The sequence below is a fragment of the Bubalus kerabau genome, chromosome 8 (assembly GCF_029407905.1).
Source record: "Bubalus kerabau isolate K-KA32 ecotype Philippines breed swamp buffalo chromosome 8, PCC_UOA_SB_1v2, whole genome shotgun sequence".
Classification (NCBI taxonomy): domain Eukaryota; kingdom Metazoa; phylum Chordata; class Mammalia; order Artiodactyla; family Bovidae; genus Bubalus; species Bubalus kerabau.
Window position 1 is genome coordinate 67,929,085 of NC_073631.1, and position 24,769 is coordinate 67,953,853.

At 40.1% G+C, this 24,769-nt stretch overlaps 1 protein-coding gene across 9 annotated transcripts in view; it reads left to right on the forward strand.

Moving 5' to 3' along the window:
• Positions 1–24,769, forward strand: part of PDE1C (phosphodiesterase 1C) — a 566,144-nt gene that overhangs the window by 520,279 nt on the left and 21,096 nt on the right. For 4 of the 9 annotated variants that reach the window (XM_055590471.1, XM_055590468.1, XM_055590472.1 and 1 more), the window contains exon 18: positions 23,283–23,351. The exons of 1 other annotated variant lie outside the window; for it this stretch is intronic. In XM_055590471.1, the coding sequence (XP_055446446.1) occupies positions 23,283–23,351 (69 nt within the window). Of the gene's footprint in view, positions 1–2,020; positions 2,362–7,550; positions 15,229–23,282; positions 23,352–24,769 lie in introns of those variants that run through there. 4 more of the 9 variants (XM_055590470.1, XM_055590464.1, XM_055590467.1 and 1 more) reach the window with 4 other exon arrangements.

Below are 24,769 nucleotides of genomic sequence, written 5' to 3' on the forward strand. Positions count from 1 at the left end.
CTGCACAGTTTGCTACTTGTGGTTGGGTGATGCCAGGTCTTATATTCAAGTGGCTTCCTTTGTGTGAGTTCTCACTATTTGATACTCCCTAGGGTTAGTTCTCTGGTAGTCTAGAATCTTGGAGTCAGTGCTCCCACTCCAAAGACTCAGGGCTTGATCTTGAGTTTTGCGTGGGTCTATATATTCTTTTCCACTGGTCAGTTACTCCTGTCCACTCTCAGCTGGTGTTCTGCATGCACTTCTCTGTCTGAAGGTGTATTCCTGATGTATCCATGGAGAGAGATGTACTCCATGTCCACATACTCCTCTGCCATCTTGTCCTCTCCTCTATTTCTTTAATGAAGAAATTTCCTTCCACATGAGAATCTAGGATCCTTATTTTCCATCAGTTTACAGGACCAAATATCTGGAGTGCCCTTGGTCCCAACTAAGATAAATCATCATAACAGCACATGTTCTGATTCATATCCTATTTCCCTTAGCCATTTGTCCATGAAAACTCTTGTAACCCATTTACTTAATTTATTTGTATGTATCAAGATATGGAGCATCAACAGTAAGTAATTGCTATGGTTTAGCAAGAAAGAGGCATGAAATATGTGCTTTTTCAAAACATTTTATGCATTATTTTCTTAAGTTGTGTGACAACCCAAATGTCTCAACCCTCTACTGCAATGTCCCTGTCAAAGGAAAACAACAAAAAGTTGATAAATGAAAGAGATTTTTAGATGCTTATTATTTTTATGCATCTAGATAAGATACCCTAATTAGATCCTGAAAGGTTTTGTTACTTACAGTTTTTCATTGATAAACTTCAGTGCCATTTTCTAATTAATTTTAGAAACCTTGCTATAGATTGACCCAAGAATAGGAGTTTTGTGAGTGAAGTGATGTCAAAACCCAGTATAATTTTTTTGGATGGATTTTGGGGAAAACTAATAACCAATCCATTGTATGTGAGTTGCAAGTGGTCAAATGGGGTGAAATTTAAAAAAAAAATCTCTTTGTTCCTTTTTACTGAAGATGATACACTTGAAAGCATGGGAGTATAACAACGGTGACATCCACATGGCTCTACCATAGATGAGTCACAGTGAATCAGAACAGTTAGCTCTTTTGGTTATAAGCATCCATTTCAAACCAATGTGTTTTTAATATAGTTTTAGGTTCAGTGAATGTGCTTTTTAAGGAGGGTATATAATAGATATCCTCATGATGGATTATAAAGGAACAAGTGACATTAAACTATTATTTACTCCTGTAAGTTTTATGTTATTGAAATTCACATTTGTAGTGTCAAACAGCAACTGAATTTGTGTGTATATATATACATATATACAATATACATATATATGGATTTTGTATATGTATATAGTATGTGAATATATGTGTGTGTCTGTATATATGTATAATACAGTGTTAATTGGCACATTTACAATAATTAAATTGTGTTATAGTAAAGAAAACTTCTGAAGTCAATTCATGCTTTCCAGATAGCCATTTAGATTCCAGTCTCTTACCAAATAACTACATAGTAGAAATGTCACATAAAAGTATATTATGTGCTCTCTGTTAATAATGAAATTAATCTTTTTAAACAACTTTTCCCTAGCAATTATTGGTATATAAGCTTTCATTGTTTCACTCTATCTTCTAGACATTTCGTTACACTCTTAATGTACCATTGAATTTTTCAAGGAACCTGGTTTGACAGAGATTACAATTTTGGAACTACTGGGGAAATGTGATTTGTCTTTTTTTTTTTCTTTTATTGATGTTCAGGATTAAAAATAACTTTTTAGTATTCATGAAATAAATATTTATCTGTTTTCCCCCTAGAAAAATTGTATTCTGTCAGATTCTTTGCAAGTGATTGGAGAAACACAAGCAACAATGCATTTGTCAAAAGAAACTCTATTAATATTATAAATTAAAAAAAAATAAACAGCTGCTTTTGAAATATGTGCCAAAGCCAGGAGCTAGCTATGTCTCCATTGTTAATGCCGTTTTTTTTTTCTAGACACCCACAAGCTAGAAGAGCTGTTAAAAATGCGACATCAAGCGAGTATCAAAGCTTTCTCTTTGTGTTTATTCTTAGTGTTTTACACCAAGGGGCAGCCTGATCTCCAAGTGATGATAACTGTATTTCATAAGTATTAGTTATCTACAATATATGCTATTTTTATTCTATAGCCTCGAGCCACAGTGAAAACATGAGAATAAATGTTTGGTTTTTTTTTTTTTTCCTTTCATTCATTTTGAATCTTTCTTTTTCCTGAACTAATAAAATAGGGAAAAACATGAAAAGTAGTCAGAATACTTCAGGCCTAAAATCTCAGCCTCATTTAACTTTCTCTGAAGGACTTCCTTATTCTCTGGTTTCTTGTTGGCTTCAAAAATAGAAGATTCAAAAGCTGATCAGAAACAAAACTTGGGTGCAGACAACTCTGCCCTTCCCTGACCCGGAGGAGTGATATGAGCTGTTGATGCCTGACTTTTACTTACCTCTTAATGGGGGTCAGGTCCGGGAGCGCTTGGTGAGCTGAGTATTTGGTTTCACCTGGAAAATCCCTTGGATAGAGGAGCCTGGTGGGCTGCAGTCCATGTGGTCACTAAGAGTCAGACACTACTGAGTGACTTGACTTTCACTTTTCACTTTCATGCTTTTGAGAAGGAAATGGCAACCCACTTCAGTGTTCTTGCCTGGAGAATCCCAGGGACGGGGGAGCCTGGCGGGCTGCCGTCTATGGGGTCGCACAGAGTTGGACACGACTGATGTGACTTAGCAGCAGCAGCAGTGTTGAAGTACTATGTTCTTAACACAGAGAAGAATGGCAGTAAAATACCTTGGACAATACGGGACAGAAGAACAAGAGACAGTTATTCACATAGTTTACATTTGGAAAGAAGAACCATGCTATATAAAGGAAGAAATAAAACAGCAAAGTAAAAGGATAAAAGTTAACATGATCATTATTCTCAGTGATAGCACAGATGCCAAGGATCAAAAGAAAAGGCGAAGAAAAGTCATAAGGGTTAAACCTAAGAACTATCCTTTGTACTTACTCTGTATATTTGAATCAAACGGGTAAATGTTAGGAAATGAGGAAATGATACCATAGGTAAGGTTTCTGGAAATTATATTCCTACAAATTTACTTTATCATCTGTTTATTCTCTCCATCTATCATCCATCCATTCATCTACCTGTCTTAGGAGAGCTATAATAGCCTTGGTATTATATGCAGTAAAATTAATTTAGAATAATTCTTTAGAATTATTTAGAATAATCATATCCTCTATCATTTGGGGCAAGGAGAAAGCATGCATGTATACTTTGGGGTTTTGGTGGTAACCATTTAAAATAGCTGTTTTGGGACTTTCTTGGAAGTCCAGTGGTTGAGACTTTGCATGTCCAATGCAGGGGGCTTGGATTTGATCCCTGGTCAGGGAACTAGGATCCCGCATGCTGCAGCCAAAAAAAAAAAAAGAAAGGAACAATAAAATAGCTGTCTTGCACTTACAACCTAGAAGATTGAAAACAATGCCTATCTCTAAGCAATGTTAGTTTGTTTTTAGTATTTCCTCATTATTAAGAAACAAAACCAAACCAGGACCTGCTTATAAGCACCACAGAAATTCTACTAGATATTTTAAATTGGGTTTAGTTTTGCCACATTTATTCTTTTTTTTTTTAATTTTATTTTATTTTTAAACTTTACATAATTGTCAGTTTTGCCAAATATCAAAATGAATCTGCCACAGGTATACATGTGTTCCCCATCCTGAACCCTCCTCCCTCCTCCCTCCCCATTCCATCCCTCTGGGTCGTCCCAGTGATGCAGGGTTTTTCTTTTTCTTTTTTTTTTTTTTTTTCTATTTAGCCTTTTACAGATCTTTCTATTGCTTTATGGTATCACTTTGTTATTTTTTTACAAAGTTGACTCCATGGAGAGGTAGCTCTAGAAGGATTCCTGGGACTTGAAAATCTGGTTTAATTCCAGCTCTGTGCTTAGCCAAGTCAGCATGGTTTTGAGCTTGGGTGATAGTTGAATCAGGCAATAAAAAAATCAAGCCCAAGAAAAATGAAAAATAAAAGTATTTACAGATGTTTTTAAAACCCAGTGCCAGATTCTATGAGGCCTGCCTTGTAGATATTCAGCTTGTGATCTAGGAATAAACAATATGACTGCTAAACACATATCTGGAGTCAAATCAAATCTGAACTTTAAGCCTCTTAAAACAGCTATCTTTAAACCAAATGATTTTCTGTAGCATCTCTACTTACCTCTAGGAGCAGCCTGGGAAGGGAGGAATAGGGCAACATTGTTGTAAATCTCCATCTTCTATTTCTTTAAATGAAGTTGTGGAAACATTCTTTACTGTTCATTCCCTTGGAGTAAATACCTTTCTGTGAATTCATACAACCACACACTTCAGGCTTCAGAATCCGCATGGCTCTATCGCTATGAAATGTGAGAAGTTTCGTCTAGGGGCAGTTAAGGAGGTGGCACTTACTTAGATATTTTCTTGAATTTTCCCAAATTGAGGGAAGATATTTTCCATTTCAGTTCATCAATCACTCTTAAAAAGATGAGTGAGTTTAACTACTTTTTGTGGCCTCCAAAAAGCCAACATCGATTTGCAATCAATGGAATTCAAAGCAGCTATAACAAAAATAGTCATGTAAATCAGATCAATACAGAGTGATTTCTCACACTCTGGTTTTAGGTCCTCATTTTTATTAACTTTGTAGTTTTACCCAGTTTTAGTTTTAAGTGCTTATGCAGTTTTAGTTTACATTGAAAACAAATACACAAAACTGAAACACAACAAAGCAAGTCTGTGACATTTGAAGCTCAGGAGAGAAAGAGTAGAGTGAGGAGATTTACGAGCCATGTCAAAGCCGCTTGGAAAGCAGGTGCTGTTTCTCTGGGAGCTTAGTCCCACAGAGTGTCATGCACAGTGGGCTATTTCTTCATAGGGAGTACACATTTTTGACATATCATAATTTGCTATTGAATATATTATAAAATCAGTATACTTATGATTTCCTTTTTATTTCACACTTTGAAAGTCAGGATTAGAAAAGGGTTGGAGAGAGATTTCCTACTCATCATTACACCTTTGTCTGTCCCATCCACCTCATACTTAATTCTCTGCCTTTTGATGAAACAACAATAATTTGCTGAGTATATGCTGTGTATTGTACTACATTCAAGAGGAGTTACACTCTATAGCACGGGAACTCTACTCAAAACTCTGTAATGACCTATAGGGGGAAAGAATCTAAGAAAAAATAGTGAATATAGGTATATGTATAACTCACTGTTCTGTGCAACGGAAAGTAATACAGAATTATAAATCAACTATACTCCAATAAAACTTTTTTTTAAAGAGTAGTTATAAAGATAAATAAGGTATTTTCCTTGCCCTCAAGGAGTCTACAGTCTGGGATGGAACATCTTCCTATAGATAGACACTGTAGGGTAAGTGCCCTAAGAGATTCTTATTTAGAGAGACCATGCGTTTGGAAAGTCTGGGGACAGTCACTCAGGTCACAGGCCCAGCCGCAGAGTTATCTGCCTCTTCCTCTTTTACTGTTGGTTGTATTTAGTGACAGTGAAAAAGGCACAGCTTAAACACACAAGCCACCTTTATTTACCCCTTTTTGCTACTCCTTGACCAACTCCTTTCCTAATCCCTTGGCCAGAAGGCTGAGGAGCAGGAGGCAGAGATTCATAGCTAGCCACTCCACATATCATTTGGAAGCAGTGATTACCAAGGGAGGAAGATCTCCTCTCAAGGGCTTTTGGGTTCTACTGACACCCTGGATGGACCTCTTCCATCTCTGAGATGCAGCACTCAGGACAGTGGGCCTCTACAAACCCAGACTGCATGACACAGAAAGTGCATCACTTTCTTTTTTTGGCTAACTGGAGGTTACTGGGTGTAACAGTGATCCATATCAGCTATCTCTAGCTTCTTTCCAACCAACCAGTCATTTAGTAAAAAGTTAAACCTAACCTTGTACTGTCATAACAAAATTGAGTTTTATATGTGAGGGCCTGGGCCCATCACTTAAGGTGATTGGAACTATAATAACCATCTAAAAATAAAAGGAGTCTTTTTACGTATGACCCCAGACTGATAATGACAAGGCCAAAGCGTTAAGGAGTCAGTCCTGTCTTGAAGTTCCCCCTTGGCCCAAACTTCATAGAAATGATCAGAAACATTGGAAAATTTCTAATCCTTGATTTCCGCTTTTGTTTCTCCTCTTTCTGTCACTGGTAAGTTCCCGTAAGGCATTTGGCAACTTCTCTCTCTGGTCCTGCTAGAATCGGAGTGAAGTGGTTGGCCAGAAGTTTTTCTCTTCTCTGTTATTTCTCCCAAGTGGGTGAAGGTGCTAATGGAGAGTAAACACACACAGGACCAGAATGAAGAAAGAGGAACCACAGGAGGCCTGGATCAATGGCCCCTGAAAAATCTGAGAATTGACCATAATTACAATAGATCAGAAAGCGCTCTCCTCTCTCCAGACTAGTTTGTACCTAATTTCAACTCAGTCTTGTTTAGGAGAGCATCTTTGTCTTTAAAGTTAAAAGGGAAATTTTCTTGTCCTTTAATGACTCCTAACATTTCTGGAGATGATGATGTTATCCTCTTAAAGTCTCCTATCCCTCTGGAACCTTGCCCAGGAAGGAGCCCTCTCTCACCCTGAGGCATGCTGATTTACAGAGCACACAACACTTAGGGGAAGCAACCATAATAATATTTGTTTGCTTGCTTTATAGAAATCTTGTCCAAGTCCACTGAGGGTTGCATGTTACAGAGTAGACCAGGTGAAAAAAAATCCAATATTGTTTATTTCCATTAATGAGTCCTGTTAAAATCTTTGTCTTCTTCCACCACCTCACTCTAGGCCCAGTAGAGAATTCAGGTGATTTATCCATTTGCTCAGTAATTTCAGTTGGAACTCATCTTGCTTTGAATCTTTTAGGGAAGCATTTGTTAAGCATATGCTATGTGTCAGGCATTGCAGTACATGTAAGAAGAGTTATAAAGATAAAAAAGATATTTTCCCTGCCTTCAGGGAGTCTCTAGTCAGGTGTGAAACATCTTCCTGCAGATAGCTATGGATCCTGATAGAGGAACATAGCTTTATGGAAATGATTGGGATTAGGTGAACCTGATTTCTTTCAATCCTGCCCACCCCGGAGGCAAATTAACCAGATCTGGCAGTCATTGTCATTCTGATTGCAAAATAAGGTGTCTTAATATCCATATTGCATGAACCAAATATTTGATGCTCTAGTTTAAGACAAGTATTATTAAAGGCTTTCAAAGTAACCAGTGTTTAAAATTCTCCACTAAGATTTCTCCTTTATGAATAGAACAATTGTGTTGCAAAGGACATGTCTATGACGAGTATTGAAATGTGTAATTGATCCCCCCTTTTTTGTCCCTCAGATTTTCTTCTCAGACCTGAAGGGTGGAGAAGGGGGGGAAAGGCAGCATTGACACTTTTCTTTTTCTTTTTCTTTTTTTCAGATTCAGAAGAGTAAAACACACCTCATAGACAATAAGAGAGGCTGCCAATGTCTTGCATCATTTTAGCTGAGCTTCTTCATTCTCTTCTCCTTCCACAAAGACCCATATATGGGGAAGTTGTACAACTCTCAGAAACAAGTCCCCCTGCACTTGGCCTTCTCTCATGCCATCTCCTTCTAGGAGATGACTTCCTGGGAGCCGGTTTGAGGTCTTAGAACTCTGGGGGAACACCCCTTCCCCTGCACAGCCCAAGCAAACAACACAATTCTGATTTTTGTACAAACAGAAACATGAAGGGACTTCCTCAGAATTCTTTGCTAATGCCCTGGCTCTCAAGGCACCTGTCTGGCCTGGTGGGAGTGGACATCCTGGAAATGCTGAGAGAGGCCTGAGAAAGCCACCACACAGGAATTGCCACTGTATTTCTTTATATATTGTTATTTTTGCACTGGTTACTGATGGTGGATGCAGCCAAGCTGGCCTTCATCACAGATAAGACTATAATTTCAGTCTCTGGTTGCTCATTTTCTGAGTCAGAAGCATTCTTTTTTCTCCAGTTTCCTTTCAGACTTAGAAATTGTTCTGATGCTTTTCTTTCCATTTGTGTAATTTGAAATTCTTTTTGTTTTATAAAAAAGGAGATTTTCTTTATTTGATGCTTAATTTACATGTGTATTCATTAATATAAGCCTGAATGTTTCAGCTCATGGCCATATTGTTCAGGTAGTAAAGCCAGTGTTTTCACTGGGTATCATAACTATGTGGTTACTGAAATTTTTACCACTGGCTGGTTCTCTTCTTTTGAATATCTGTGGTTTGACTTCTTCACTCTTTTTTCTATTCAGGGAAGCACTAAGGGAATTAGTATCAGGGAGATATGTTCAATAATTTTTTTTTCATTCTAGTGAGCCTTTAGAAACACAAGATAGGAGACGATTAATAGCACAAATCAAAAATAAGAATACTAGATGTAGCCCTGAAAGAGAATAAAGATACAGCCCCCTGAAACCAAGTCACACATGAGATCCAGCGGAGTGCAAATCAAGTAATTCTGTGGATTTAAATGGTGTGATTTGGATGAAACTGATCCTTACAGTGTGGTTGTAGTCACAAAGGAATCTTTGAGGCCTTCCCGAGGAAATGGCAACCCACTCCAGTGTTCTTGCCTGGAGAATCCCAGGGATGGGGGAGCCTGGTGGCTGCCGTCTATGGGGTCGCACAGAGTCGGACACGACTGAAGCGACTTAGCAGCAGCCACAGCAAGGAGAAATCACATGAATATGCTCATGATGGAGGAGGATCAGAGAGAGGAACAGAGAGAACTAGATGATAGGCTTAAGTGTATTCCTCCTTGCAAATTTAATTTCCACATTAAAAAAGCACAAAGACAGACACTCAAAAAAATCCTCTCAATATGAAGGCAAAATGCTGGTATTCAGACAGAAAGAAGGAGACTGCATATATAGTCTACAAGGCCTTTTGTCTCACTGAAATATTCCTCAACAGAAAGGTTTGGAGAACTCTGTGGTACAGAGTACGGTGGTATACTGGTATTCGAGCAGGGTTCTCAGGTCAGATTTACATTTTGCTTGGTAAGAACACAGGTTTTTCTGCTGCTCCTCCTCTTTTCCTAACAGTGACTACAGTAAGTCAAGCGATCACACATTCAAATCAGAAGCCTGGCAAGTCAGGTAAATGAGTGAAACAAGCCATAATATCAGAGTGATTGTGACAAATGGCAGTCAGTCAGGGGCCTGGGTATCAGAGAGGCAGTGGGGGCTGTGAGGAATGGGGAGGGTGTGCGCTGCCCCCCCAACCCCACCCCGGGGCAGTGTCTGGCAGCTAAGAGATTAAGTAGGAATAAGGGGCCAAGATAGCTAAGATTTTCTATAAACCCTCTCCAAGATTTTTTAATATTGGCAACTAATTTGGAAATGTATAAAAACTGTGCTAGCCAAAGAAAACACACCTATGAACTCCATTCAGTGCACGGGACATTGATTTGCAAACTGTGCTATTTGAGATGGTTTTAGACAGGCATGAAATACAACCAGTGCATGTTAGTTCTTGACCTTGGAACTTGAACTTCTGACCTCATTTCAATTCTGTATTTTTCTACATACAGCTTTGCAGCCAGTCAAAATACAATGCCTACAGCTTCCCTTTTATACTCTAACACACAAGACTAAACAATATTTGAAAATGAAATAGGAATATAGCCATTTTCTCTAGCACCAATAAAGACAGAAATGTTTTTCATTTGCTTTAAGTCATTAATTTAGCTGGAAAAAAGTGGGAAGAGAATTTTATTCAAGATATCATTCTGCTTGGAACTCTCAGTGTGATAAAAGATTAGCTCCATGTAACTCTTATTTTTAAATCCTTAAACAGTGTTTTGAAGGGACATTGAGTAAAAAAGCAAAAGTATCTGTTTTTATAATTTAAAAATGTATTACTGTGCTATAAATTGATACTGGAGCTGGTAAGCCAACAGTATTGCCTGGAACACCAGTATTTCCAGAGTTCTAGCTCACTCTCTGTGGTCTTTTCCCTTCTTTCGACACAGACAGCTCCCTCCAAGTTGAGCAGCAATGTGGGATGCACATTTTTCCATTGCATGGATTATGACACCTTACTCTGTTGTCACATAAAAAGCAAAGACTTACACACCTGAGTTCAGAATTAATTGGTATGTGGGGAGAGTACTAGGGACATTCCAACCAGTGACAAACCACCAGCTCTATGTGTTCCTGGGTGGAAAGTGACATGTAGCCCCTGAGTTAGCCCCTGGAGTTTGGGTCCCCATGTCACCAAATAGCTTTATAGCCACATTTTGTTGATGTGGTACATTTTGGTGCCATAATGACCCATCCATAGGCAGGACTTTGTTCCAGCTTTTATTCACACCAACCTTTCTAAAGCCCTAGTTGCTTATGGCAGCAGGCAAGAGATTCATTTCTAACCCATTAAATTCAAGTGGATTTTCTTCCTTTGTCCATTTCATTCCTGGAGCTTTGAAAAACTGTTGAAGACTTTGGACAGGTTCACATTAAGGACCTGATATGCTTAAACAATAAAATGATATCTAGACATCTCAGAGCCAAAAATAATGCAGTGCACCCATTCATTTCATTTTCAGAGTTAAAACCGTTACGTTATATTCTCCACCTGAAATGATGCCTCTAGTAAGTATGAAAAATAAAAAGTAGAGAGCGATATTATCACAGAATGTGAGACAGAGAGCAGATAAAACTATGGAGACCAATCCATATTTTAGGAGTAAGCATACTGGTTTTTTAATATCACTTCTGTCATGGATCACTTTTCTTTAGATAGGTAAATAGGAAGAATATGTAATATATTTTCTTCTATTCTTAACTTCTGAGCAGAGACTTTCATGATAGAAATAATTTCATAATATTCCCCATGGAGTAAAGAGGAAAAGAAAAGAAAAAAAGGCCCCAAATCTTCTCCCATAAGGAGAGAAGATTCTGAGATTAAAACCTATGTATGTAGTATTATTTTCCCAATAAAGGGGGTTTCAGGGAGTAAACTTCATTCTGATTCCACAATCCCCACACACCCCGACAGGAGTTGCAGCAGTGACCCAGCGCGTGCCTGGCACACAGGCAGCCTTCGGGAAACACGTGCCCAACTGTCCAGCCAATTCCACTGGCCACCTGTGAGTGCGAACAAAGTTCACATTTGCCGGAAAATTCATTCAGCGTTTTCTAGATGTCAGGCGCATTGCTAAAGGCTTATCTTCTAAGTGTGTGCTGACATACCCTAGTGACACAACTTCTTATAAGGACTGGAAATTGAAAGTAGTCCAGGGAAAATTATCAGAGCCAAGTTTATGGAAAACAACAACAACAACAACAACTAAAACTTCGTTATGGTCTTTGGGTTTAAGAAAAGCAAACAAATGAAAAATCTAAAAGCAAGCCAAAACATTATATGAAATTATATGAAATTGCTCTTCCGAAAGGGCAGTGGGTTTATTTATAATCCAAGCTGTAACATTTGAAATACAAAATAGTCTTTCTTGAAGTGAGTAGAAGGTTGTATATGTGCAGTGTGGGGAATCAGTGCTCTGCCAATATTATGGTCGCCATAGTACTGAGCCACAGCAAAACTGGATGTTAAATAATCTTGCAATAATGATATTATATTGGATCCTCTGTATGAATAAGTGGAAAACAATATTTTTAATTCATTGACAGTGATCCACAATTAAAGGCCTCGTTATCATTTAAGAAAATGAACTTAATGAAAAAATTGTAATGAACAGCACTGTATTTGTATAAAATATCCCTCTGAGAACCAAAAGACATACTACCCACCAAGACCAGATTTCAGTTGTTAAAGTTTTCCTCTCATCAAGAGTGCTGGTGGGCACAGAGATGACAGTAGAATTAGAATTGGTAACCAAGCCTATAGAACCTTAGACAGGGTTTATCTAATAAGTGAATTTGGGTTCAGGGAGGTTTAGAAAAATGAGAAGAATTCCTCTGCATGTTTTTATTGGACATCTGCAAAAGCCTCAGTGCTCCTCTAGGAAACCTACAACAAATAAAAATTGTTTCATTAAAAAAAAAAAATAGCTTGTTTTCACATTGAACAATTACAGTGGGAAACCCGGACTGAAAGATTCATGAACATCAGTTTAAACATTATTAATTCCTGATTATTTTAATTAATGCTCCTCCACCTCATCCATTTTTTTTCTTTAAAATATTGGCAGACATATTTGAAATGAATTGACATTTATTCTGGCTTCTGTTCTCAAGCAGAAGACAGTGGCTGGCTTAACTGGAACCCAGCCTAGGTAGATATCCACTGAACCAGGAGAAGCAGGGGCTGGAGTGTGGGCCCTTCCCCTCACTCAGGGCCTCTGTGGCGGAGGTCTCACAGTCTCGGAGTGAAATGCCGGCTGTGGAAGGCCCATCAGTGCCATCTTGGAGGCGGTCAGCTCTGGTCAGCTTCAGTCATGTTTCCTGAACCACACCTGTGTATCTTCATGCGAGCTGGCTTCTGAACTAACAGAAACCCAATGGCTATGGAATAACTTTTAAATAGATCGCCCTGGAGGGATATCCTTGTATAGTTTTTGCTTCTCTGTGGTGATCTATCTTGGAATAGGTATTTGTGTACTACTGTCCTTGTCTTTGAATGGGTATATGTGTGATGGTACAGAATATAGTCATATACCAATATACACAGATTTACAGTAAAAAAAATCTACAATCATAGGTACTGTCCAGTAACTGATCCTAGAGATAGAACTGTACACATTTTCCTTTTTTTCTTGCTTTGATGGTATTTTTATACAATTTTATATGCTGTAAAAATTTTTTTAAATAATTACTGTTTTCATTTGTAGAGCTCAGTTAGGTTTTTATCAACTCTGGTGCCCACCGTACAGCCAGATTCCTCCCTGTATCTTTTTCATACCCTTTCTTTCACCTTTCCCTTATTTTCTTCTCTCATTTTTCTACCTTTTGCAAATTCTTTCTTTTGCCTCTGCCCAGGCAAGCCATTCTGCTTGCAGCATGGAAACACAAAATAAGGAAAAAACAAGATTATCTTGTTCCACTGTAATCCACATGAGGACATGTTGTGGGCCAGGGATGAGGCTGGGGCAGATGGGGAAGAAGAAATAGTTTAGGGAAAGGAAGCAGGAAAAATGAAATCCTCATCGGAGATCAATTACCCAAAGCAAGGTGACTCACTTTGAGCTAATATAAAGTGGCTCAGCGATAAAGAATCCTACAATGCAGGAAATGCAGGTTCCACCTCTGGGTCAGGAAGATTCCCCTGGAGAAGGGAATAGCAATCCACTCCAGTAATCTTGCCTGGAGAATCCCATGGACAGAGGAGTCTGGCAGGCTACAGTCCATGGGGTCGCAAAAGAGTCAGACACGACTGAGTGACTAAACAAGACAACTTTTACTATCTCCCCTCAGTCTAGGGCACAATTTTTGTGCAGTTTTTCTCCTTAGGAAGTTATGTCCTCACCATAGGTCTATAGGCCTTTTTTTCATTAGGGCACTGACCATGTATGAATGGATAACTCAGCTCATCTCCTCAGTCTTAGATTTTGCTACTGTTTGGCTGGATATTGGGGGAGTTGTCTGGATTAAAATCAGGAATGTTTAATAAGACTCAAAATAAGGAGGCAAGCAGAATCAAAATCTTGAACCCAATCCAGATCATGCTGATTAAGTAGTTCTTTGTAGGAATAAGGAAGGCATTTCTGGATATGTTCTGAGAAAGTTCTTCCAAAAGTGAGGATGATAAAATGGACTTCATGTTTTATGGCAGCAATAGAGTGTACTTCTGTGATGTGAAATATGTTTCTAGCAGATAAAATGCAGGTTGAAATTTGCAAGAGAATGACCATCCATTCTAAAGAAGAGTGTTTTGTTCCTCATGATGCTCATTTGTACTAAAAGAAACTATTGAAATGCCATAGCATTACATCTCTAAATGCAAAAATAAATCACAAGGACTCATGTAAAACAGAATATGCTAAACTGCTCTCAATAAATTATGTGTTTATTGTAAATCTTTACTGCACAGATGAAGACTGACAGTCCCTCAATGTATAATTTTCCCCCAGTATCTAGTATTGAATAAGTACTTGTATGTTCTGATTACCAAATAAAAACAATGAGTTAACCTCTCTATTGGAATTTGAAAAATGCAAAGGCTGTTTATGTTCATTTTAATATTTTTCATTGCTGTCCATGTTCTGTCCCAGATATGAGACTGTCCAGACTCACTCAGCCATCCGTCTCTTTTGTATTCCTCCAAATGCCATGCAGTACCCAGGTACCAAGTGCTTTGCCTGCACACTGAAGATATACACAGTGTATCACGTCTCGTATAATCTTTTTTGAGAAATGAGTGGATGGACTATCAGAAGCTCCTTGGAGGCATAAGAAATGTCAGTGTTCCAGGAATTAGACTGGCTTTCATATGTTTGATTTTCTTCTGGGTACCATGATATGGTTTTACACTTCTACAATGCTAGTTTTCGAACTCTATAAACATTTTTTTTTCCTTCTCCTTCTCTTTAAAAGGCTACCTGACAATATTTTCTTGCTCTTCAGCAACAAACATAAGGAGTCTGACTAGTGAATAGTCATTACTCCTGTTTGTGAGCATGTATACATGAATGGTGTCCAGCCTGTCTCCTTCAAACCAGCCCTTAAGGGGCATCCCTTAGTGGTGATGGTCATATTAGACAATTACTACACCCTTGTCTGGGCCACCTCTGTATGTTGTTCCTGTGCAGTAACTCCACTAGGTTATTACTCTGACTAAAGAGGCTGTGGTGTTCCTCCTAAGCAGATGTGTTTGTCATGAATTAAAACACATTTCTTTTTATTTCTTTTTTCTGAAAGCAAAAAAAAAATTTTATGTTGAAAAATATAGAGAAGTATAATAAAATCACTGTAATACCCCATGCAACAATTATTGTCAGTTCTTTACTCTATTTCCTCATGGTCTTTTGCTATATGTGTTTACACAGTTGAGGCCATACAGTGTATTTTATTTAATTTTGTATTGATATATTCACAACATTGGATTGTAAGCATTATCCCCTTTAAAAAAATTCTTTATTAATGTAATTTCAGTTGCGATGAAAGTTTTCATTTTGTGGCTGTAGCATAGTGTACTTAACTACCTCTGCTGTTGGACAGTTAAGTTACATGCTTTTATTTTCTGCAGTTGTAAATAACAGCAACAGGGCTCTTTGTACCTAGGGCTTTGTCACATTTCCGAATACCTCCATTGGAAAAATTCTTAGAATGCTGGGTCAAAGGTCATGGACCTTTATTTCGGACTGCTTATTCATATGCCCAATCCCAAGTCATAGTTAAATATTAAAACAGCTATATCAAAATAGCATATAATATTCGATAGCTGAATAGCTTTTGTGTTTTTGATCATTGTTCTTTGTGATGAACAGAGATCAAGTCCCCCAAAAGCAAACATGGTATTCATGCTGGTTGTATTGTGGAGGAGAAATGTTATCAGACATTCTGACTATGCTGCTCTAATTTATCCACTATTGGAAAACAGCTCTTAGGAAAGTACAGGAGGTGAGTTTGGAGCCCTCCAAACTTTCAGAGATTCCACAGGCCTAAGCATAACGTGGACTTCTCTTGAGGCCATTTTGTCAAGGCTGCAGAGAAGATGACCATTCATTCTGGCTTGTTGATCTCTGCCACCCCCCACCCCAAATGGAACATGGAGAGAATGTTGGTAGATGTTCTCAGCAATGGCTGTCAGAGGTTGAGTGTATCCTAAGTCAGACACTGTGATATGCTAAAAGAAAGAGAGTGGGCTGACAGACACTTTTCCTACTTTAATCGCCCAACACCCACCTCATCTTGGGACCCCTTGTGTTGTAGCGGCTTTGTTATATGACAAACGATGATGCTGGGTCCCAGGGACTCTTAAATCACCCTTTCCCAGCAGGCTTGGACCTGGTTGTGCTACTCCTACTTTGCAGAAGGGAAATTATTTGTTTGAGGTCAGGCTGCCAATCATTGGATTGAGTGCTAACCTCACATCCTGAGTCTTAGGTGTGTATCTTTGCCCCTAGATAGGCAGCCTCAGCTGTCACTTCCATCACTGTCCTTTTCTCCAGACTCCTGATTGAATTGGATTCATTGCCCTTTAGCTAAACCAACCAAGGACATTAATTTGAAATATCTGAAAGCTATTTGTTTGTCAAAAGATACTTCCAGCCACACAGGCTGCAGTGATGACGTTTCTGCCCCCCTGACTGGGCTGTTTACTTCTTGAACATTCACATGCTTTTGCTAAAGGACAGTGTAATGTATGACCTTAAAGTGCTTCTCTTGCTCAGAGGACATATTATCTTCGTTACTTGCCTGCACACACACACACGCACATTTTCTTTTGAATATAAACTAATGACAAACACTCCATTGCATGTCACAGTTTGCTGAGTACTTTCACTTGGTCCTCACAGTTATGTCCCAAAATCAGTGTTTTTAAATTTTTATAGATGAGGAAAATGGAATTTAGCACATTGTCAGAACTGATGTAGTTATTTGTGTTTTTATGTTCCTTACCTCATTTATAAAATATTTCAGAATTTTAAAATCACATAAATTTAACCATTTTTTTTTTAAATGAAGAATGCAGAATAAAACCAGAGGCAGGAAGTCGAGCTTGTGTAGAGAGAGCTAACCAGGGAAAGAACATTAGTAGACAGTCATGCAGGCTGAACGGGCCTCCCCAGTTCCCAGCATTAGGTCGTAAATTGGATCTGAGTTTCCTGGAAACCGAAATGAAAATGAAAAGAAACCATTTAGAAGATTCATATCATCCATTAAGACAAAGCACACCCATTGCTTAGTAGAAAGTGCCTCCCCCGACGGCTGAAAGAAATGTCTTCATAGGTGTTCACTGGGGGTGCTGCTTCTCACTCAAGGCTGTGGAACAGACTCCCCAGCGCCCCACCAGAGATCATTGAAATATCATTCCTAGCGGGAGGGCCCAGGGATCAGCATATTTTCTGTAAAACTCCCAGGCCATCCTAATCTGGAGCCAGGTTTGAAAAGCACCCACAGAGTGAATTCTGAGTCACTTGCAGAGCAACATCCCAGGTAGATGTCTACGATAAATCCCAGAGCGACGTCTATGCATCTGCCAGCTTGGAAGGTTGGTGGACAGTTTGGAAGCTGATCCGGAAGTGGGTGGGTCTCCCAGCTCAGTTTCTGATGTTTTCCCTGGGAATGGGAGCAAGGGAGGGGTGGAGGGTTTTAGTAAGTGAAACATAAGTGAGTAATTATTTAGTAAATGAATATTATTCCCACAAATGGAACTTGGAGTAAAGTGATAGGTAATTTGGGGGCTTCTGGGTGGAAAATAATTTCAGGGACACAATCTGAATTAACAGGGAGCCTATGGGAGACTGACTCAGAGCCTAACCACCCCCAGTGGTCCATGCTGCCACCTGATGGTCCGGAGGAATCACCAACAGGTTTATTTTACACGTCTCTGCCTGCCACCTGTTTACGATTCATGATTAGGAGAGGTGTGCATGGTTTCTCCCCTTTCCTGATATATTGGGCATTTCATCAGGCATGCACAGAAAATAGCTAGAGGGCTCGCAGCTCTGCTTTTCCACTGACCATGGCCCCCAGAGTTTCCTGTCTCATTCACTGTCTGCAGAGGAGACATCAAGAGAATGAAAAACTGCCCCAAGAAAAAGCCATCAAGCTTCAGACTTTGGGAGTACCCTAATAGGTGATTTTTTAATTGTGCCAAGCACTTCTATGAAATAACCTGGCAATAGCAAATGTGGCTATAATTAACACCATTGAAAGCTTGTCATCATTTGGTGCTTTGCTGGCTCTTAAGTGCTCATTTAGGTCACAGCACATTTGACCTGTCAGCCTCATGAGCATATCTTTGGAAATCAGAGTGCCATGTTTTCCAGCAGTTAGAGGAAAAGAAGGGAATTTCTCTCACACAAGGCTTCCCAAGCCTCCCTGAAACATCAGAATCAGCTGAAACACTTGTGACACATTCAGGCTCCTCCAGAAATGCTGACTCAGTAGTGCTTGCCCAGGCCAGGGAATCTGTTTTTTTTTTTTCTCCTTTTTGTTAAAATAATGATCCTGGGTTCTTTTGCCTTTTCATATTGTGACACTTGGAGGGCACAAAGAAAACTTTGCGTGTACCAGGACTGAGGGAAGAGAGCAGTGACCCCCATAAGAGACTGAGCCAGACCTGCCTTTGGGTGTCTGAGGGTCTCCTGCAGAGGCATGAGTCAGCAGCAGCCTCCTGCATGGACAGAGGCCCTATCGACAACAGTCCAGGGAGGTGCAGGGTGTGGCTTAAGTCCTCTTGAAGGAGGTCGCCATTAGCCCCACTATAGTCATCAGGCAGGCGACTGACAAACTGGAGAACAGTTACACCAAAGAAGTTCTCACACTGCTGTGAAAGTTCTAGGCTCCACAGCAGACTTCCCAACCTGGGGATCCAAAAGGGACTGAATATCCCTAGGGAATCTGACTTTGAAGGTCAGCAGGATTTGATTACAGAATTTCCACAGGCCTGGGGAAGCAGAGACTCTTGAAGGGCACAAAGAAAATCTTGTGTGCACCAGGACCCAGGAGAAAGAAGCAGCGACCCCACAAGAGACTGAGGCAGACTTGCCTGTGTACTCATGGGAGTCTCTGGTGGAGGCATGGATCGAAATTGGATCAATAGTGGCCTGCTGTGGGGTCAGGGGCATTGACTACCACAGTCCTGGGAGGACTGGGAGGCCTGGTGTTTTTGCATAAGTCCTTTTAAAGGAGGTCACCATTACTACCATTATCCCTCAATTCAGTTCAGTCACTCAGTTGTGTCCCACTCTTAGTGACCCCATGAATCGCAGCACGCCAGGCTTCCCTATCCATCACCAACTCCCAGAGTTCATTCAAACTCACGTCAATCAAGTCGGTGATGCCATCCAGCAATCTCATCCTCTGTCGTCCCCTTCTCCCACCCCCAATCCCTCCCAGCATCAGAGTCTTTTCCAATGAGTCAACCCTTCACATGAGGTGGCCAAAGTATTGGAGTTTCAGCTTTAGCATCAGTCCTTCCAATGAACACCCAGGACAGATCTCCTTTAAAATGGACGGGTTGGATCTCCTTGCAGTAAAAGGGACTCTCAAGAGTTTTATCCAAAACCAAGCACTCTATTTATCAGATCTAGTCCCTTGATCTATTTCTCACTTCCACTGTATATTCATAAAGGATTTGTTAGGTCATACCTGAATGGTCTAGTGTTTCTCCCTGCTTTCTTCAATTTAAGTCTGAATTTGGCAATAAGGAATTCATGATCTGAGCCATAGTCAGCTCCCGGTCTTGTTTTTGCCAACTGTATAGAGCTTCTCCATCTTTGGCTGCAAAGAATAGAATCAATCTGATTTCGGTGTTGACCATCTGGTGATGTCCATGTGTAGACTCTTCTCTTGTGTTGTTGGAAGAGGGTGTTTGCTATGACCAATACGTTCTCTTGGCAAAACTCTATTAGCCTTTGCCCTGCTTCATTCTGTGTTCCAAGGCCAAATTTGCCTGTTACCCCAGGTGTTTCTTGACTTCCCACTTTTGCATTCCAGTCCCCTTTAATGAAAAGGACATCTTTTTTGGGTGTTAATTCTAAAAGTTCTTGTAGATCTTCATAGAACCGTTCAACTTCAGCTTCTTCAGCGTTACTGGTTGGGGCATAGATTTGGATTACTGTGCTATGGAATGGTTTGCCTTGGAAATGAACAGAGATCATTCTGTCATTTTTAAGATTGCATCCAAGTACTGCATTTCAAACTCTTTTGTTGACATGATGGCTACTCCACTTCTTCTAAGGGATTCCTGCCCACAGTAGTAGATATAATGGTCACAGGCTAAACTACAGGGTGGAAACACAGCCCCGCCCACCAGCAGAAAATTGGATTAAAGATTTACTGAGCAGGCCATGCCCACCAGAACAAGGCCCGGTTTTCCCCACAGCCAGTCCTTCCCATCAGGAAGCTTCCACAAGCCTCTCGTCCTCGTCTATTGGAGGGCAGACAATCACTGGAACACTTGTGATACATTCAGGCTCCCCCCAGAAATGCTGACCCAGTAGTGTTCCACCAGGCCAAGGAGCCTGGTTTTGTTTCTCTTTTTTGTTAAAATAATGATCCCAGGTTGTTCTTGCTACTGCTAAGTCGCTTCAGTCGTGTCTGACTCTGTGTGACCCCATAGACGGCAGCCCACCAGGCTCCCCTGTCCCTGGGATTCTCCAGGCAAGAACACTGGAGTGGGTTGCCATTTCCTTCTCCAATGCAAGAAAGTGAAAAGTGAAAGTGAAGTCACTCAGTCATGTCCAACTCCTAGCGACCCCATGGACTGCAGCCCACCAGGCTCCTCCATCCATGGGATTTTCCAGGCAAGAGTACTGGAGTGGGGTGCCATTGCCTTCTCCACATGTAGGCAAATTTAGGAATTCAGCACTTGAAGGAAACCTGGGTAATGGATTTTTTAAGAAATAGCAAGAGACATGGAGAAAAGTTTCTCTCCGTTTCAACTCTGAAGGATCTTGGCTTAAATTTTGTCCCTCAACATTCAGTAACTTTGTGCAAATTACTTGCACAGGCTTTGTTTCCAAAACTCCATAAATGAGGAATCATTTTATCATCAGAGAATTAGTGTCAGGAAAGACAACTACAACTAATGTACATTTACTTGTCCATAACTAATACGGTGCCTGGACCATGGTGGCTGCCTGATATGTGTCAGTGACCGCTATTAATGACCAAGTGGCCAAATTGTAAATCACAGCTCTGAGTAAAAAACCCTAAACCCTGCCTCCCCTCCTAAAGCAGTGGTTTTTCACTGAGGGCAGTTTTGTTCCTAGAGGACATTTGTCAGGTTCTGGAGGATGTTTTTGATTATTATAATGGGGAGGTGCTGTTCACACTCAGCGATAGAAGCTAAGGATTCTCCTAAACATACTGCTATGCACAGGACAGCCTTCACGATGAAGAGTGACGTAACTAAATATCCCTGTGCATCTGTTGAGAAACCCTATCTGACAGGGATAGTGAGACAAGTAAAGCATCCCATGAGTAGAGGTCTAAACACTTCGAGTCATTGGCTTCCCCACAGTGGAGGCGGGTCCAGTGGGACACAGGTTGTTCCTGGTGGGTCAGGAATAGCTGTGGATCTGCATCCCGGTAGCGCCCTTGATCAGGGCTGTTCCACTATTCGTCACATAGGCTATAGTGTGAGTGGTGCTGCCTGGAGTTGTGCAGTGAGGCTGCCCTGCCCTGGACCCCACATACCACTTTGGGTAAATCTATTCACCTCACGTGTTTGAGCACCCCATTTGATGGATGATCATTAGACTCACCTGGAGAACCTGTTGGCCTGCAAACAAGTGGCTCCATTCCCTTGAGGTTTCCTTTCAATGAGTTCAAGAAAGGAAGGACCCTAGCAGCCGTATTTATAAAAAAATCACCCACCTCTGACATCAGGGCATCTATGAAACCTGAAAAATGAAGACCTAAAGTTCTGCCAGATGTCACGGCTCTCACCTCATGCAAATTAACAGCTTTTGTGGGTCTGAAGTGTTTGGATTAGTGTTGTGTTTTCTATTTTGACTATTACCACTACTAACACTGTTAACACTACTACTGCTGCTAATCATAATCATAATAATTAACTGTAACACGGAATGTCAAGGGTAGTACCCTGTTCTTTAAGACTAAAGTGAAACAATCTCAAACACCATCCCTCGTGTACGTCTTCACATCTTACCAGGCATCCTAGGGTAGTGAAATCTTACTCCTCACCCTGTCCCCAAGTTCCTGCTTCCCCTGATTTCAAGATTAGTCAGTATGTTCTCTAGTTATCTTTACCCATGACTGTATTCACTCAAACTAACACAACCTCCACTCACACCAGGCCTGTGCATGGAAAGTAGACTTTATGGAAAGTTTGCATAGGTTCAGGAAACTTGTTAAAGAAATACCTTGACATTGAATCATGTCTCTCCTCTGCCTAAGAATTCTGTCTGCATTTCTGCCAGCTCAGACTCCAGGTATATGCCATGATGCTGGATTCTGGCCTCCAGGCATCTTTGCCCCCTTCTGGAAGGCCAAGTAAAGGAATGAAAAATCAAATAATATTTGCACTTATGGATAAAATATATATGTATTTAGGTATAAATGTGTATGTGAGTTTTGTGTGCATATCTTTATGTATAAAATAATATATATGTGTATGTACGTGTATATACAGTTTTATATATATATATATATACACACACACACACAAATGCACACACACATGCAAATATTCTTTTGAAGAATAATTCATCCTTCTATTTGTTTTGCTCTCTCCTTCCTGCTCCCCACCCAGGGCTCTGTCTTTTGATTCCCTTATGGCCCACTGAGCTGTTAACATGAACCTCTGTTAATCCCTTTCACGATGGGGACATTGTCACCAGCTGCGGGGACCCATAGATCCCACTAACCTCAATTTGTGTGGTCTCCCACAATTCCTGAGCACTCACACACACCTCTAGTCCTTTGTTTCTCACCAGGACACTTTGATTAGTTGTTATTTCCCTCGTTTTGCAAATGAAGCCTTCATCTTCACAGCTCTTAAGAGGCTTCAGAGAAGTCAAGTCTGTTGCTGGAGATCCAATAGGGAGTAAAGGTTAGAGGGACAAAGCAGAGACAAACCCCTGACTCCTTACTTCTAAATCCAAAACTTTCCTTTTCACAGCAACAGTTCTCCACTCTGGATGCACATTAGCATCACCTGGGCTAGGCTTTAAAAATCCGGATGCTGGAGCTCTGGCTCAGTACAGTGAACACAGAATCTCTGGGGGTGGCGCTCAGGCAGCTGCACGTTTAGAATGCTCTCCTGATAATCCTAAAGTGCATGCCTGCTCAGAGGTGTGTTGGTCCTTAACAGACCAATCTGGAGAATGAGATCCATCAGAAGCACAAAGATAAACGCTGTGCTCCTGGTTTTTCTGGATCATGGAATATGCCCTGTTCCCATAACCTCACTCAACCTTCTTCTAAATGTTGTTTTCAGACCCAAACTTTTAGATCATTTGATAAAGTTACAGATGAGCATTTACTGGTCTGAAAAGTCTGTCCACAATCCTATTCTTTCTTATCCTCTTTTTCCTCTTTATAGGCACAAAGAAGCGTTCTCAGGGCTCACCTGCCCCAAGCACTAGCTCCACGAGTCGCCTTACCTTGCCAGGTGGGTAAACGGCATTGTGTCATAATCTTAGGTGATCACAGACAGCAGAAAGAACTGTTTCTTCATGAGTTGAGTTTAGCAGTTGATAAGTGGACAATCTGGCCCCTTGTGTATCCAGTCGACCCTGTGTTAGCAGAGGGCTTTGTCTCTGTCATCCCCATTGTAACGCTCTTCCAAAAATGGACATCATATTCATAGTTGGTCTACAATCTCCTGCTCACAGATGGAAAGAGCAGAATTGTGATCTTCCTTAATGTTCGTCTGGACATGCTGTACAAGTGTTTCTTTGAGAGGCAGATGGTGCTAAGGGAGGAGTGTGAACCTTTGGTGAGAGAGACAGACCTGGGTTCAAATCTCAGCTTTGTTTCCTCCCTTTTAAAGTTCACCATTATATCATAAGCTTTCTGCCAGGTTATTAAATATTTTTAAAATGTTTAAGTGGTTGACTAACATTTCATATGATGATACTACAATTTATTTATATACTGTATTTATGGGGAATTGGGTCCAGGACTCCACTCAGATGCCAGGATCCATGGATGCTCAAGTCACCTACAGTTAACCCTCTGTATCTGCAGGTTGCACATCTGTAGATACAAGGACCAACTGTATTCATCAATAATCTGGCATTTATATAACTTTCTTTTTTATCATTAATAACTTTACATTCTGATATATAAATATTCTTCTGAATCGGCAAGTATGGATTTAGGGCAGATTCCTGTATGTAGAATTACTGACTCAAAGAGTATGTATGTATTTAGGTTCTTGACCCATTATTGTCAATATGACTTCCAGAAAGGTAGTATTATTTTGTACTTTTAGCAATGTTTGACCTTTCACTGTGCTCTTGCTAATACTAACATTAGTACTTCATTAATTTGATAAGAAAAATTATATCCATATTGTGTTTTCATTATTTCATCTTTTAAAAAATGTTTTCTAATATTAATGTATCTTTTATGTTGCTTCTTTGGGGAATTGCTGTACTTCATCCATTCGAAGAAGGAAAGTACCTTGCATTTTAGCTCCTCGGAAATAGGAATCTTTTGCAATCTTTGGCATGTTACAATTGAATTAGCAGCACTTTTTCTTGGTTGTACATGAAATAATAGTTGACTTTACAATCGGTGGCAGCTTAGATTAAGTATAATCTATATCTGTTTGCTTTTTCAACCTCTGCCATGTCCACAACCCTGTCCAACAACTGAAACTCAGTGTCCACTGAGTAGCCCTTGAACTTTCTTGCCTTTGTCACTCTGCCTGTAACACTCTTTATACTTTTCTTCCCTGGCTAATTTCTTTTTGCAGTCTCTCCAAATCATCTAGGTAGACTTAGTGCTGACTTATAATGATTTGCTTATTAGTCCTTTAACCATTGATCAGTAGCTTTTTCAAGGGTGAGGACAGCCTTATTC